Raw genomic sequence first — 17467 nt, 5'->3', positions numbered from 1 at the left:
ATTAAGAGAATACCCTACAACCAGATCTTATGGAGGCATTTTCTCAATTGAGGTTCTCTCCTCTCAGATAACACTAGCTGCACCAAGTTGACACAAAGCTAGCTAACACAACGGGCCAGTAAATCAAGCTGAATTCACCACCCTGACTTTGACGTAAGTACATATCAACCAAAGGTAGCTCCCAGAACACTTCTGTTTTTTTTAAAGGGTACAAAGAAAAGACCCGATTTCAAAAGTGAAGCCCATCTATGTAGATTAAAGTTTTTTGGATTCAGGCAGGAAAGTTCAGGCCAGCCTCAAACTCGCTATGCAGCAGAGAATGGCCTCAACCCCAGGACTTTGTGCATGCTAGTCAAGCACTCTACAAACTACACCCTCTAGACAATTTTTCTTTTCCTAATGCTTGTGTGTGTGTGTGTATGTATGTGTGTGTGTGTGTGTGTGTGTACGCATGCGTGTGTATCTCTTGAGGCAGGATCTCTCCCTGAAGCCAGGACTCTCATTTTCTCAGCTAGTCTGGAAGAGATACTCCCATCTCTACCCCACTCAAAGAGCAGGTTATAAACTTGCACAAAGTGCCCAGCTTTTTATGTGAGTGCCGGGATCCAAATTCTGCTTCTCTCAGTTTATGTAGCAAACATTATACCATCTCTTCAGCCCTGAATTAATTACATGTATATTTATTTTACTTATTGAACACATACACATATGCCATAGTGTACATGTGTATGGTCAGAGGACAATCTTGAAGAATCAGCTGTCAAACTCCAGCACACCAATTCCTGGGATTGAGTTCAGGCTGCCAAACAAGGCAAAAACCACCTCTGTCTGCTTAGCCACCCCACTAGCACCCCAAAATTTCAAAATAATTTATTTAACACCTTTTTCAGGGTCTTGGTGTAAGGCCACAATATTTTACCCTCTAGGAGAAAGCCTGCAATGATCAATTGACTATTTTATGACTTGCATCCCTACAAGGAGGCCAGTGGCCATGGAGTTCTAAAAATGAAAGATTCTTACACAATAAGGAGAGGGAACAGCCTGGTGATGACTGAATGAATTACTGGATAGATTAACAATGACCATATTCTCACGCTAAGAATGGCCATATAAAAACTAGTTAACCTCAATGTGATATCTTTGGATGCTCACTAGCTGTACTGTTTCACCCATCAGGCTGTAGATCCAAGGACATGTGGCATCACATAGATAGATAAAAAGTAAGATGTCATAGCCATCCTCAGTCTTACGTCGTGGACAGCACAAGACAGCAGTCGTGACATAACAAAAATTAACTGTATGCATTTCCAAGTATTTGGGGAAGAAGTGAATGCCAGCCTAAGTTGAGAACTACTAACATATCAAACGTTAGTTCTTCTGTGGATGGCAGGGGCAAGATGACCTCCACCGAGAAACTTTAGCTACTCCACCAGGCCTAAGATACATACCTCTCCTAGATGTTCCCACTGTGACAGCAGAGGGGCCATATGGAGCCTGACATATGAAAGAAGCCAATTGGCACAGATAGAAATCCTTCTCTACCTGGGCTATATTACAACAGAGTATGAAGTAGAAGAGTACCAGTAAACAAACACAAGGCAGGTACTATGAAAATTACCTCTAAAACACAAGAGCTCATTTGGCCCTGGACTCTTCTCGAGCATCTGTCTTCCCAGTTCATTGACCAACTTCCATCCTCAAGAGAACCACTTTTGTTTCTTAATAAACTGTCTCTAGCTATCACTGTTAGTCTCTGTTCTAATTCATTGTTCTGAGTCCCAGAACCCAGAAACCTCAGTGGATGGGGTCTGTATTCTGATCCATGCCTAATAACCAGACATCTGACTTATTTTAGCCTTAGGTAGACATTGCAATGGCTAACTTAGCCCTCCCCACTGCTGCCTCACAGTGACAGTCCTTGGCATCCTGTGGATAGCAAAGATGGTCGATATGAAGTTCTGGACCAGCAGTCTGCCTTTAACACACATAACAATGAATATGTTTTGACTTATTTTTTGTTTGTGTTTTGTTTTTGTTTGTTTTTCAGCACTACAAATCCAACCCAAGCTTTTGTACATGTTAGCAAAACTATCACCAAGTTACAGTCCCAGCCCTAGTAAAAATACTTTAAATAAACGACACCCACAAAAGAGCTCTTCATCTAAGGAGAACTTATTTGGGGGAAAGTTTGCTTTTAGTTTTATTTTGTTTTGTTTGAGTTCATTTAATACTTCTGGCTTCTGGTTGAGCAATCGGAGTTTTCCTACACATTTAAAAGTTACTTTTACTTGTTTTAGGTTGTGGCCTTTTGCTTTGTTTTTGTTTGCGTGGGGATGAAAAGTTGTTATTTTGGGGGGTGGGTTTTGTATATTTGCTTGCTTGCTTGCTTCAGATAAGGTCTCGCTTTGTAGCCCAGTCTGGCTCAGATCTCTCGCTTCTCCTGACTCTGACTCTGAACACTAGAATTCCTGTATTGCACCACTACACCTAGTTTGTGTTGAAAAAGATATGACAAGTTATTCACTCATACATTTCAATTTCAAAATAACCTTTCGAATAGTTTCTACGCAAGAAGACTAAATTATTTGCACTAAAATTTATTTAGAGATAAATAGCTTTATGTTAGTTATTCCACTTTATTGACGGTTTAACAATCTGATTAGAGATCTAATATATTACGAAAGAAGCATATTGTATCCCTGCCAATCAATTATCTTTGTTAATTACCAGAGCTTAAATCAGGAAAAGAAAATATAAAGTGTGACTAATAACAATTAAGGCATAATTGTATTTCAAAATGAATTAAAGGAAACAGAAAAAAGAAAGATTAGTGTCTATCAAAAGCAATATCACAATATTCAAATTTATTCATAACTTTTTCAAAGCACCAGAAAAATGTTCCTACCTAATCTATGTACAAGATTTCTTTTTCTGCTCATCACATCTAATATATTAATGTGTTTTGTTCTAAACATTTGCTATAAAACTAAATGCATGCACTATGGCATCCTTCTCTGGAACAGTAGCTGTCACTGGGACCTCAAGTCCATCATATCTTCCTTCTCCTGTGTGCCAGTCTCCATGGCAACTGGAGAGGCACCAAGTTTCGATTGATCTTGCTTAGAAAGAGGATCCCAAACAGATACTTGATCCAGGGACATACAAAGGACTTGGGGTCTTTAAATTTGGAGCTGAAAATACCTTAAAGCAGGACTTTCTTTTTGAGATAGAGATGTAAATAATCAATTTCATGCTTCCCCTAGTCTTCCATGAGAGGAGAAATAACAGGCAACAAAAGCAGAGATATGAGTCAGGAACCAGTGCCTCTTGTCCCTGTTCTTCCTAAGATCCAAAGCCAACCATACTTGATATAATGGGCTAATCTAGTCACCTTGCATAAGTTAGGGCAAGTAATTTGCTATTTATAACCAAAAGAGATCTGACTGGTGAACATATGAAATGATACTAAGGATGGGGGACTTGCAGGGTATTTGCTTAATACTTGCTCTAGTACTGTTTAAAGAAAGAAATAAAAAAAGAATGTCACACAGCGGTGGTGCTCACCCTTAATTCCAGCACTCGGGGAAAAGAGGCAGGTGGATCTCTGTGAGTTTGAGGCCAACCTGGTCTACAGAGCGAGTTTCAGTACACCCAGGGCTGTTACACAGAGAAACCCTGTCTCAAATAACTGAAAGCAACTAAAGAAAAAAAAGAAAGATAAAATGTCTGAGCCTGGAATGGTGGTACATGCCTTCAATCTCAGCACTCTGGAGGCAGAGGCAGGCAGATCTCTCTGTTCAAGTCCAGCATGGTCTGCAGAATGCGTTAAGGACAGACAGAGCTCCATAGTGAGACTGTGTCTCAAAAGCCTAAACCTGGACTTAGGTGTGTGTGTCTGTAGCCTAAGCCTCTCTGTATCAAGCTATAATGAAGTCCCACATTCTGCTCACCCCCATCCTCTTCCCCAACACCTTCATCTAGAAAGACATCATCAATGTGAAAGGCAGCAAAGCTTGGTGAAATCAGACCCGAGACTGAAAGACTACATCAGCATGATAGTGATGGGGGGTGGGGCCCTGGAGGATCCAGCAGGGTATCATGGGGATAGAATTGACTGGAGGCGGAGGTCTCTCTACAGAGCAATGATTGTTATTATTTCGAGTGTATTCACAAGGCAAAATGCCTGTACCCTGCCTTTGCCTCTCAAGGGTTGGTCATTGCTTTTTGGTTTTGCTTTGCCCCTAGAGCAGCATCTCCGACATGAACTACTCAAGAAGAATGGAGTAAGTGTTCTGCCTAGTTCCAGATGCTCCAGTCCGTGGTTGCTTGTCCCAGCTGCTGGGGCAAGACACTAGGACAGGAAGAACCACGTGTGAAGGGGCTTCTTCACCTCTCATTGCAGACAGAAAACAAAGAAGAAGACAGGAAGGGGGCAGGAACAAGATATCACCCAAGGGCCAGCCATCAGGGTTCTACTTCCTTCAGGTAAGCCTCACCTGGGAATGCCAGAAACCTCCCAAAGTACCATTAGGTGCTACGGAGAAGCATTTAAACCAGGATTCCAAAGGCTGGTGCAGACAATTTCACATTCAAACCATGACAATCTTTCTTGCAAAACTGTTGTGTTTTCATAAATGCCAGCTAAGGAAACATACTTTCACACAGGTGGCACCAGAACAACTCCAAAGCCATTAGTTTTTGAAAAAGAGCATTTGATTGGAATTGCATAAAAGAAATAATAGCATTGAGGCGGGGAGACAGGAGCCAGAGTGAAGAAGGCAGAACCTCTTGAATTTTATTTGAAAGAAAAGGGGAAAAAAAGCACTTTGCACTCGAAAAAAAAAACTATTTCATTCAAAAAGCAACTGGAGGCAGCATGCGTATATTGAGGAAAGAAAACGCAGACTAGACTTAAAATAACTGTTGCGTAGGAGCTACCGTGGAAGCACACAGACAAGAATGGAAGGGTGGCTAAACCAAATGAATATGCATCCTGATTCTTACCCAGCAAAAACTAGCAATTAAAAAGAGATTTTAAAAGATTCATAAGCCATTTAGAGTGAGCTGGATTCTGAAAAGGGTAAAGTATTATGCCTACATTCTGATCACTTGGAGAATGTGTGTTTTACAGGGAAAGCGCTAGAAAATTCTCTCAGTTTTAAAAGGACTCTCACTCGATTCTTACTATGAAGCAATGCATATCATTTATGGGAAACGTTGAAGCAGCAGAGAGAAGGGAAGAAGAGACCAAACAGTCTTTAATGTATACTTCATTGTAGTTTGTAACAAATATCCTCTGGATGAAGAGTCACACATATTTTAGACAGAAAAAGGCTCTAGAGCGTGTTCATTTTTTAAATTACTATATATTGATCGTACAAAATAATGGATTTTCACATGACATTTTTATCTATGCATGTCACGTACTTTGATCACATTACACCCCCCATCTCTTTCTCTGGGCATTCCTTCCCTTCCCATCAATCTTCTTCTTGTTTCCAAATATTTACCCCCTTCTGATTTCAATTATTTTTTTCTATTATTATTTAAAAGGCATTCTACAAAGGTGAGAAAATGTAAAATTTATTTTTTGAGTCTGATTTATTTCAGATAGCACGATAACATCTCCATTTCCACCCGAGCATTATCTTTTTAAAACTTTCTTATAAGGACCTTGCATTGCTAGGTACTAATCTTCATGCATTGCTGTGTTCCCTTTAAAATAACTTATCCTGTACAAAATCAACTCAAAAAAAATCAGTAGCCCTCCTATACACAAATGATAAAGGAGCTGAGAGGGAAATCAGAGAAACAACTTCTTTCACGATAGCCAAAAATAACATAAAATATCTTGGGGTAACACTAACCAGGAAGTGAAAGACCTATTTAACAAGAACTTTAAGTCTTTGAAGAAAAAAATTGAAGATGATACCAGAAATTGGAAAGATTTCCCATGCTCTTGGATAGGGAGGATCAACACAGTAAAAATGGCAATTCTACCAAAAGCAATCTATAGATTCAATGCAATCCCCATTAAAATCCCAACACAATTCTTCACAGACCTTGAAAGAATAATAATCAACTTCATATGGAAAAACAAAAAAACCCAGGATAGCCAAAACAATCCTATACAATAAAGGAACTTCCGGAGGCATTACCATTCCCTGACATCAAGCTGTATTACAGAGCTACAGTAATAAAAAACAGCTTGATATTGGCATAAAAACAGAGATGTTGAGCAATAGAATTGAATTGAAGACCCAGTTATTAATCCACACACCTATGAACACCTGATTTTTGACAAAGAAGCTAAAATTATACAATGGAAAAAAGAAGCATCTTTAACAAATGGTGCTGGCATAACTGGATGTCAACATGTAGAAGAATGAAAATAGATTCTTATCTTTCCCCATGCACAAAACTCAAGTCCAAATGGATTAATGGCCTTAATATAAATCCAACCACACTGAACCTGATAGAAGAGAAAGTGAGAAGTAGCCTTTAATTCACGGGCACAGAAGATCACTTCCTAGATATAACCCCAGTAGCACAGACACTAAAAGCAACAATAAATAAATGAGACCTCCTGGAACTGAGAAGCTTATGTAAAGCAAAGGACACAGTCAATAAGACAAAAAGACAGCCTACTGAATGGTAAAAGATCAACCCCACATCACACAAAGGACTGATCTCCAAAATATATAAAGAGCTCAAGAAATTAAACAATAAAATTCTAAATAGCCCAATTAAAAAATGGGGTACTGAACTAAACAGAAAATTCTCAACGGAAGAATTTCAAATGGCCAAAAGATATTTTAAAAAAAATTCAACTTCCTTAGCTATCAGAGAAATGCAAATCAAACAACTCTGAGATACCATCTTATACCTGTCAGAATGGTTAAGATCAAAAACAATAATAATTGCTTATGCAGGAGAGGATATGGAGTAAGGGGAACACTCATCCATTGTTGGTGGGAATGCAAACTTGCACAGCCACTTTGGAAATCAGTATGGTGGTTTCTCAGAAAATTGGGAATCAGCCTACCTCAGGATCCAGCAATAACATTCTTGGGAATATACCCAAGAGATGCCCAATCACACTACAAAAACATTTGTTCCGCTATGTTCACAGCAGTATTATTTGTAATAGCCAGAACCTGGAAACAACCTAGATGCCCCTCAGCTGAAGAACAGATAAAGAAAATGTGGCACATCTACACATTAGAGTACTACTCAGCAGTAAAATACAATGACATCTTGAATTTTGTGTGCAAGTGAATGGAATTAGAAAATACTATTCTGAGTGAGGTAACCCAGACCCAAAAAGATGAATATGTTATTACTCATAAGTGTATACTAGTTATAAATAAAGGACATTGAGCCTATAGTTCATGATCCTAGAGAAGCTAAGTAATAAGGTGACCCAAGGGAAAAAAAAAAACATATATAGACCAACCTGAAAATTGGAAACAGACAAGATTTCCTGATAGAATTGGGAGCATGGGAGCAGGAGGTAGGAGGAAGGGGGAAAGGGGGAAAAGAGGGGAGAAGAGGAGAGTTGAGGAGAACTTGAGAGAATGGGATAGTCGAGATGGAGGAAGGACAGATATGAGAGCAAGAAAAGAAATATCTTGATTGAGGGAGCCATTATGGGGTTAGCAAGAAACCTGGCTCTAGAAAAATTCCCAGGAATCCACAAGGATGACCCCAGCTAAGACATTAAACAATAGAGGAGAGGGTGCCCGAACTGGCCTTGCCCTGTAGTCAAACTGATGATTATCTTAAATATCAACATAGAACCTTCGTCCAACACCAAATGGAAACAGAGGCAGAGACCCACATCGGAGCACTGGACTGAGCTCCCAAGGGTTCACCCACTTAAACAGATTACCTGAGCTAATAGGAGCTCACCAAATCCAACTGGACTGGGAAGGAACAAGCATAGAACCAAACTAGTCCCCCTGAATGTGGTTGACAGTTTATGACTGGGGCAGACTGAGGGACCACGGGCAGTGGCACCGGGATTTATCTCTACTGGATGTACTGGTTTTGTGGATCTTATTCTCTTTGGATGTATACCTTGCTCAGCCTAGATGTAGTAGAAAAAGCCTTGAACCTTCCACAAAACAAAGTGCCTTACCCTGTTTTAGGATTAGAGGGGGGTGGGGTGAGAGGGTGTGTGGAGGGAATGGGAGGAGGGGAGTAGAAATTTGGATTGGTAATTTTTTTAAAAAAAAATTTAATAATTTTTTTTAAAGTAAAATATAATAAGAATATCCACAAACACATGAAAAAGATGTAAAAGTTGGTCAATAAGAAGCCTGAGCTAATAGGCCAAAAGTGTTGTAATTAATGTTGTTTCTATGTGATTATTCGGGTCTGGGCAGCCAGGAAATGAACAGGAAACCTCAGTCTACAGTCATTTACTGTAGAAATCTAATTTTAAAACCTCTTGATAATTCTTTGAAAGATCTTAACCACATTAGCACATTTTTCTTATGTAGAAAGACTGGCATATTTTGATGAACACCAAGAAAACTCACTTGTGATCCCATTGGCCCTGTTGACATTTTATTGTATATTATTCTTTGTTTTGACTGTGTACATTTCTTCTAAAATACCATATCACAATACTACATTAGGATTCTACTTTTAATTTAATATGTAAAACAAGATTATTTTTAATTTAATAAAAATGAAAATTGTAAAAAAAAATAGCCTCTCCTGATAAATCAGAGACAGCCACATCTGCCTTGGGATGAATTAAGATTATTTCCCCCAGAAATATGATAACCAATAAAGCATTGCCGATTAACTTCTGACAGAATAAATTAAGAATTTTAGTCCTGAGTGAGACACTTACAAGCCAGCATTGTTGAGTAATAAACGCTAATTTCTTTAAGCTGGAAGTTCCCAGACACTGTAACCTGAAAATTTGCCTTCCAAAGAGAAACACCATGGAAGTTTAGTGAAAGACTTCGATACATGTAGACCAACAGGAGGGGGCTAGCCTGAGCAAATCAGGTGTTATAGCTTGAATGTAAAATGTCTCCCACAGACTTGTGTTCTTGACCAGGTGGTCCCCAGCTGCTGGAGAAGTTGCAGGAGGTTGTGGGGATTTTAGATAAAGCAGAACTGAAGGAAATAGATGGCTGTAGGACGGTGGGGTGGGCTTCCTCAAACGTAAGCCAGCTGTGTCTCGAGCTCACCTCTGCAGCCCCTATGCCTTCGCCATCATGGTAAACTGAGCCATAGACCAAAATAAATCCTTAGTTTGCTTCTGTCACACATATGGTGACCGTGATAAGAACAGTGAACACAGTAGAGCCTATGCGGTGCACTTAGAACCTGAGCTGTCAGTGACCATGTGGAGGGATAAAGCAGCCCCCCCCCCAGTGGCTGTGGAGGCAGAAAGAGTGAGCCCGACATAGGGATCGGCAGAACCAGCAAGAGCCACGGTGGGAATGTATCGCAAGCAGACATACCAAGTCTTCAGGAAAGAGTAAACTCGGCAGCAGCGTGCAGGAGGGTGGGGCAAGAATGGGGAGAACAAGGACAAGGATGGCTTACACAGTTCTGGAAGGCAAATCCACCTCCACTACCAACTGTCACCCAACCCTCCTCCCTTGCCACACACAAATGGGATGGAAGGAAGGAGAATGCGGGGGAGGAAGGACCGGGAAGAGTGGGGCCTGTTCTGAAATTGACTATTTTAACTGAAAACAAGTCATTTAAAGTTAGAAAGGTAGAGATGAGCTTTCACCAGCACGTTCAAATTCTTCTCTAGTAGCCAACTGCTGAAACGTTATGAGGATCAATTGTAGAAAACAAATTTTATTAAATGCATCTGGATCATACACAAATTTTCACTTTCTTTTTTGAAACAGTTGTCCCTGTATGTAGTCCAGAGAGACGACGAACTGATCCAGATCTTCCTGCCTCAGAAAGCCAGGTGCTAGGATTGCAGGCGTGTGCCACCGTACCCACCAGTATGCAAATTTCATATTTTTCTACTCTCTAGATAGTAAATTTATTTCCACGTCCTCAGTCTACTTTACATTATAATAAATTCACATGTGATATTATTAGAACATTTATAAGAAATAAAAATAGTTCTTTACAGTATAAATGCTGGTCCTTATCTTAACTCCAGATCTCCTTAGGAGCCAACAGTTCCTGATGGGGTGTCAGGTATTGCAACCGAGACTGGAACAAGTTCAGCCCCTGATCTTTTAATTCTCCCCCACTGTATTACTTATTCGTCTGTGTGACGAAAGACAGGACAAAAATCAACTTAAAGCCGGAAACATTTATTTTGGTATCTACCATGAAAAAGATACAGTCCAGCAGGATGGGAAGGTATGGCCACAAGAACTGGGAGGATATGGATATGGTCCAGCGAGATGGAGAAGACATGATCACAATAACTAGGAAGATATGATCCAGTAGGATGGGGAGGACATGGCCACAAGAACCAGGACAATTACTCATAGTGTAATAATCAGAAGACAGAGGAAGGAATGTCAGCATTTTGTTCACTTCCTTTTTATTCCGTCCCATGCCCAGCCCATGGAATGGTATGGCTCAAAGCCAGGATCTGTCTTTTCCCCCTTCATCAAAACTCTCTGAAAAAGCCCTGACAGCCATGCCCAGTTTAGAGCATGCTTCATAACTGATTCTTTATCTAATCATTATTAGAGAGTTAACCATCACAGAAATTTGGTGTGTGATGTTCTTCCAAATCCACTTATATGGAAAGTGACCAACATGTTTCAATTTTATCCTATTGAACTGGATTAACTAGGAAAATAAACTCATTTTATTAAGGGTTTGTGCTCTGCTCTAGCTCTTACCTTGGGATCTTACGAAACTAGATGACTCAGGAGGCTAACGTTCCAACAGTGATCTAAGCAGGGCAGATTTATTGAAAGTTTGACTGCTATTCTTTATCTCAGGAAGGAGAACATTCTGGTAAGTTTTTGAGAAACCAGAGTTTTGGAAGAGTTATAAAAAGTTATAGCAACGATATATGGCTTGTATCAGTTGCTTTTCTATTGCTGTGAAGAGACACCATGACCTTGACAACATACAAAAGCAAGCATTGATTAGGGGTTTGCTTACAGTTTCAGTAGGCAAGTATGTGATCATCATGGCAGAGAGTATGGCAGCAAACAGACAGGCTGGCACTGGAGCAGTGCCTGAGAACATACATCTTATCCACACGTACGTAGCAATCAAAGCGAGACTGGATCTTTTGAAATCTCAAAATCTACCCCACAAGTTTATACTTTCTAATCCTTCCCAAAGAGTTCTGGGAAACAAACACTTAAACATATAACCCTATAAGGTTATAAAACATGTTTAAAAATATGCTAAAACGCTAGCATTCCTTGTCTGAGTTTCCATCTGTCTCTTCTCTACCTGCTCCTTTTGTAACAGGCCCCCAGGCCTTAGCACAACTGGCACCATGACGGAAGTACCATTCAGGCCTGGGAACATAACACATAAGAAGCAACACCTGCCAAAACGTGAATTAAAACCCAATCCACCCAAGTCCATAGTTCTGGGAAAGTCCCTAAATGTGCTAACCTTGCTTTTAGACTTATGTAGTTTCACTTCTGGCTAACTCTTCTTGCTAACTGACATGTGTCAACCTGGGATGTGCTTTTTGCCCTTAAAGGCTCACCATGAAAGAGGGTCCAGATTGCACTTGGGGTTCCAGACACCAGTGTAGTCGCTGACTGGTTAATAAAGACTTTCAATTGACTTTTAAACCCGTGCCTACTTAGTCTTTCCTAGTGAATGGCTCACAACGCTTTGTTACTTTATGTGCTAAATATGTAGTGATTGCTCACTGTGTTCTTATCACATGTTCCAGAGCTTGATCTTCTCACTCTGTTCCAGTGACCAAAAAGCCTCTTTAATGCCTCCTTACTAGAATTCGAATTATATACTTCACGCAAGAAAAGGGCTAATAAGCTTCTTCTTGAGGTGTTGGGCCTATGTTACAGATGGAGGCACCGTGGAAGAGGAGGCCCTTGTGAGTTTCAGTGACACACAAGCTGGAGCCCATGGTTAGGAAGGGCTTTTTCTCTCTGCTTTTATCCTTGTGTGTTACAGAAATGCACCGGTGGGAGACTGTTGGCCAGTAGAGTTTTATGTAACTCTGGTTTGGCTCTGAGTGATGTGAGGACTCTAAACTCTTTCAGGTCAGCACCCATGAAAATCATTGATTAAACACAAAAAGAGCAGCACATCAAGTGAAGGAATCCGGGCTTTCTGTTTTCTATTTAAGCACACAATCACAGTCTGGTGCTTTGGAATGGCTCTCCGCCTTCAGGGCAGGGCCTTACATACACAGGCACTCCCTGCTCCAGGAACAGAGTGGTACAAATGACCAGAGTGTCAGAGAAATAGTAATTTTCCTGTTACCTCTAATTTATTATCTATACCCAAATTAGCTTTGGTAAAAAAATCTTTAAAACGAGGAGGTTCCCTTGCTCCTCTTTCACATTTTCTTATTATGAGGTAGGGGCACGGCATGGGGAAAGTGCAACTCTCAGGATCTTTAGTCTGTGGTTTAGGCAAGAGAGAAAAACAATTAAAATTACAAATGCATAAAATTAATCTGAGTCCTTAAAACTAGATATTGCCATGGAGACAGGAGCAGGATCTGTCTCCATGGAGACCTGGATGGATTTTTTTTCCCCCTTAAATTATTATCATTTGTTACAAATTGTCAATTTGGTCAAGGAACAGAAGAAAATGAATGATGAATGAATGAACATACTCATCTCACATGAGAGAATTTATTAAAAGTAAGTATAATTTTCTTCTGTTTCTTATTTTTCCAATGAGTGGGAAGAGATTCCAGGAGTTCATTTTCCCTCAGCTCACAATTTCTAATGGAAACATCTTATGACACGGTTCCATAAATCTACTGAAAGGAAGGAGAAAAGATGCCTTCCAGAGAAGGCATTTCTAACTCAAAACCAGCAGGCTGGGACAAGGCTGAGCGGCTCTGTCTATGAGCACTCTAGCTGCGAGGAGGTGCTCTCGGGCAGTGCCATGGGCTAATAATGGACGAGAGGTACCCATCCACTCCCATCTTTTACCATACCTCCCATCCAGTTATTTTCAATATGTTCAGTAAACAGACTTCTGTTACATGCCAGAGAGAGAGAGAGAGCTGCAGGAAAAATCCAAGTTTAAACAGTAATGAAGAGTTAATCAGAATGTCTCCTAGTTACACACTTCATTTGTACTTGCAAGTATTAAAGGTTCCTAATGAAATACTCCATGGAGAGAGGTCACCAAAGCGGTAAACATAGACCTTAGATGTTTAACGATTGAACTTAAAAACCACTACCAAATGTAGTTTAAGGAAAGTTTAAATGTGTCATAAAATAAGGCAATCAAAAGCTAACAATCATGGGTTTGCTGACCTTGTTCATTCGTAAGGGTACACTCAACATTATGCTGCCTTGCTAACATAGATATTAAATGACAGGCTGGTTTTGTGAAAAGGCAGGAGGGTGTGGCCAGCTTCAGAAGATGCTACTCTTTCTGAGTTTTTACAGAAGAGTCTCATAGTGCATGCTCTAAAGAGGTCTCAAAACACTCGGGCATCTCTCACAGAGAAAACAGACTCTGGTTTCTGTGGTCACAATGTAGAGCCTTTTTTATATGTGTTCCTATTTGTTTTCTTGTGGCTTTAGGGATGGAAGCTAGGGCCTCCCATTTACATGACAAGCACTCTACTACTAAGTTACATCCCAAGCCCCTTTGTCCACCCGTTTAACGGCACCTTATTTGATATATGTGGGTGCCTCATCAATATTGAACTTGCCACCATCAACACTAGAGCTTACACACTAACAAAACTTGTCTAACACATATTTTCTTCAAAAGATACATCACACACAGCCTTCTCATGCTTAGGGACACCAGGCAGCACTTCATCCTGGTGTATGTGGGCATGCTAGCAATAACATCGATAAAACGCACAGAGATGCAAAAGAGACAAGGTAGCGTAAAACAGACCACAAGATCGACATCTGTGAGAGGGAAAAGAAGGCAGCGTTTTGCCTTATTTCACCGTAATTGTGAACATACACATTGAGGAAAAACACTGAACCGTTTGACCTCTCTGCACATGTGAACGTGATGGGAGGGCTGTCTCAAGTACAATTCTGATTCATAAATAATCATTGATTTACATAAGAAATCACAGGAAGTCCTGCGCTAACCTGTAAAATCCATTGAGAACACCACCAATTGTCCTAATAAATATAATTTTATGCTAACTGTATGCCAGGTTTAATATTAATAGGTGTTTCACCTACTATGCTCATACAATAATCCTAAAACTACTATTCCACAATGGCAGAATTAGTCCTGGAGCCATCAAATCACTTGTCACCTAGCCACAGGGCTATCATATAATACTATGCTATAATACATAGAGCATATAATAATATGCTATAATACATAGTGTTGATTATTCTGTTCTAGACATATGTGTGTACTGGCTAATTTTATGTCAACTTGACACAAGGTATAGTCCTCAGAGAGGAAGGAGTCTCAATTGAGAACTGCCTCCTAAGATCAGGCTGTACACAAGCCTTAGGGCATTTTCTTAATTAGTGATTGCTGTGGAAGGGACCAGGCCATTGTGGGTGGTACCATCCTTAGGCTAGTGGTCCTGGGTTCTACAAGAAAGCAGACTGAGCAAGCCATGAGGAGCGATTCAGTAAAAGCACTCCTCCATGGCCTCTGCATTAGTTCCTGCCTCTAGGATTCCTGCCCTTTTGGAGTTCCTGTCCTGACTTCTTTCAGTGATGGAGATACAGAATGTGGAAGTGTAAGCCAAATAAACCCTTTGCTTCCCCAAGTTTCTTTGGTCATGGTTTTTCCTCTTAGCAATAGAAACCCTAAGGAGGACAAAGTGCTCCTTATCTCAATGATCTTTGTTTCCCTTTCTGCATCCTGATATATAGCAAAGCATATGACACATTCATACTTGCTGAGTTGAATTCTTCTCCCTTGTGAACATAGGAATGCTCTATGCATGCTCAGGAATGGCTGGGATGCGTAGAATCCTCCCCTGGGCTTCTTTCTCACCAGGCCCCACACCTTTCACATCTCTGCTCTACTATTGATATCCACGCTGCTTGCAAGCTAACTTCAAGGCAGAAGGCAGCGGAAGTGCTGTCTTATTGAAAACCCTTTCTCATCAATAACTCACAGAAGCGATGTCTATTATGATCCGGATCCTCGTGGTGTAACAGGTCCATGGAAGAGCTAAGTGTTTTGCTTAAGGGTCATGAAGTAAGATATGTGCAAAGCCAAAAGACAGTACTTAGGACTCCACCCCTGCCGTAAGCAAATGCGCTACCAATGTGAAGAAGTCTGTTTCCATAAGAAACTATTGCTGAAAAAGAGTCTGTTTCCCTGGGTAGCTTTGGATTTTGTGCCTATATAATCTCTCACACTGAGTTTCGTGTAGGCAGAGAGTATAGTTTGGAATGAGAAATAAAAGAAGGAGTGGGCTTTGAAAATGTAGTGAGAAGACAGGCCTTCAAAGAGTCTGCAGAACAGAAATGACAGGTGTTGCAAACAGTGCAGGAATGGTTGTGTCCACCCAAGCCTGGAGTCAAAACCATTCCTCTCTCTTCAAAGGCAAAAGCATAAAGTAGACAGAACCTGTGACTCCTTTCCATGTCTGTCTTCCCACTTCCCTCCAATATTACGAATATTCCGAAAGTAATTACTGTAAGAGACTTGAGCAAGCGCCCCATCTTAGTTAGGGTTCAATTGCTGTGAACGGACAGTTCAGAGGTTCAGTCTGTTATCATCATGGTGGGACATGGTGGGATATGGTGGGACATGGTGGGATATGGTGGCATGCAGGCAGACATGGTGCTGAAGAGGTAGCTGAGAGTTCTACAACTTACAGGCAACAGGAAGTCAACTGAGTGTCACCCTGAGTGAAGCTTAAGCAAATGAGACCTCAAAGCCCCCCCCCCCACACACACACAGTGACACATTTCCTCCAAAAAGGCCAAACCTACTCTACTACAGGAAAGCCACGCCTAATAGTGCCACTCCCTGTGGGGGCCAATTACATTCAAACTCCCATGCCCCCCCCCAAATAACCGTATCCACCTTTCTCCAGTGCTGACATTGTAGCTATTGGGTACTTTAATGAGAGAGAAGGAGAGACAGAGAGAGACAGAGATATGTATTATTCTGTGCATAATTCCCAAAGCACAGAAGAAGGCCAAATGCCTGGAGTCTTGAGAGCTCCATCTTCAGAAGATGATGGACTTAGAAGGAAGTTCTCCAGGCCTTTCAATTTTCCAGGCGAACACACAACCCGGTATCTTTATGTGATCAAGTAAGAAAAAAAACCACTGTATATGCCAAATTACAGTCACCTTGCCCAAGGAAAGACTAAACGTTGCTACATCTGGCTGGAAGTGTCTGCATGAATGATAACCTGTGGGTTGCTAAGGGACTGCTCTCAAGTGTGTCCACCTCCCCAAGCACTGGCCGCACAGGTCCTCTGCAGGAACCTTCTCCTCTTGCCAGTGGGCCTGACTTTCTAATAGGACTTCCCTTTACACGTAAGCTTTGGGTCAAGGGGGCGATTTTCAAGCCCATTAAATGACTCTCATTACTTTCCACTGTGAAGACAGACAACTAAACTCTCAGCCAAAGCGCTGACTGGGGCAGGTCCTGGTGTGTGCTGGGGAGCAGTCCTGGAGAGTTCTAGCTCGCTCTGATATGGTCACTGCTCTGTGGAAGGTCTGTTTCCCCTCCCTTCTCTGTGCCGCTTTTCTCTTGTTCGTCTTATTTATCTCTTCACACTTCTGTTCTTTGGTTTTCTTCTCCTCTTTCCCATTCTCTCTTCTCCCCTCTTGTTTCCTGTTTCTCTGTTACTTTTTGTCCACCTCCTGCCGGATCCTTCTCTCCTCCCTCCCTAGGACCCATGGGCAGAGGCGAATGTTTGGCTCACCAGGAATACACCAGCACTGGCTTCGAGTATTTCTTGTGATGAGAGCGGAGGGTTAGGGAGCCTTTGCGCTCCAGCAAGTCCGTGGGTCCAATCTCATACCACTGCTCTTTACAGTCGAAATAATCCTGACAGGTGCTCTTGAAGGTCCCCATATCTGCGCCCGAGTTGAGAACAGACTGAACTTCCCTCAGCACCGGTCCAGTTCTGCGTAACAAGGACCAAGATTCTGCGTCTCTCGTCTCCTAAGCAACCTGGGAGGGGTCATAGAGAAGGAGGAGCCAATGAAAGGTGGGGTTTCTTCCCTGTTACTAACCTGATTCCGGCTTCTGATTGCTGATTAAATTACATTTCCCAGAATGCAGTGAGAGTGACAGTCTGCTCAGAGTTTGGAAGTAGGGCAGCCTGCTAAGGATTTGTAGTTGCACGGGCTCGCTAGTCTAACCTGAG

The 17467-nt window shown here is 41.3% G+C and overlaps 1 protein-coding gene across 1 annotated transcript in view; it reads right to left on the bottom strand.

The window, feature by feature from the left end:
- The window catches only part of Cfap95 (cilia and flagella associated protein 95), a 95397-nt gene extending 78136 nt beyond the window's left edge, over positions 1–17261 (bottom strand). The window contains exon 1 of the mRNA XM_048438668.3: positions 17021–17261. Coding sequence (XP_048294625.2) covers positions 17021–17172 — 152 coding nt within the window. The 5' untranslated portion in view covers positions 17173–17261. The remainder of the gene's footprint in view (positions 1–17020) is intronic.
- Positions 17262–17467: the final 206 nt, after the last annotated feature.

Source organism: Myodes glareolus, chromosome 7 (genome assembly GCF_982192425.1).
Source record: "Myodes glareolus chromosome 7, mMyoGla1.1, whole genome shotgun sequence".
In the NCBI taxonomy this organism is placed as follows: Eukaryota; Metazoa; Chordata; class Mammalia; order Rodentia; family Cricetidae; genus Myodes; species Myodes glareolus.
Note: the sequence above shows the minus strand (reverse complement) of the source record. Positions and strands in the feature narration are given on the sequence as shown.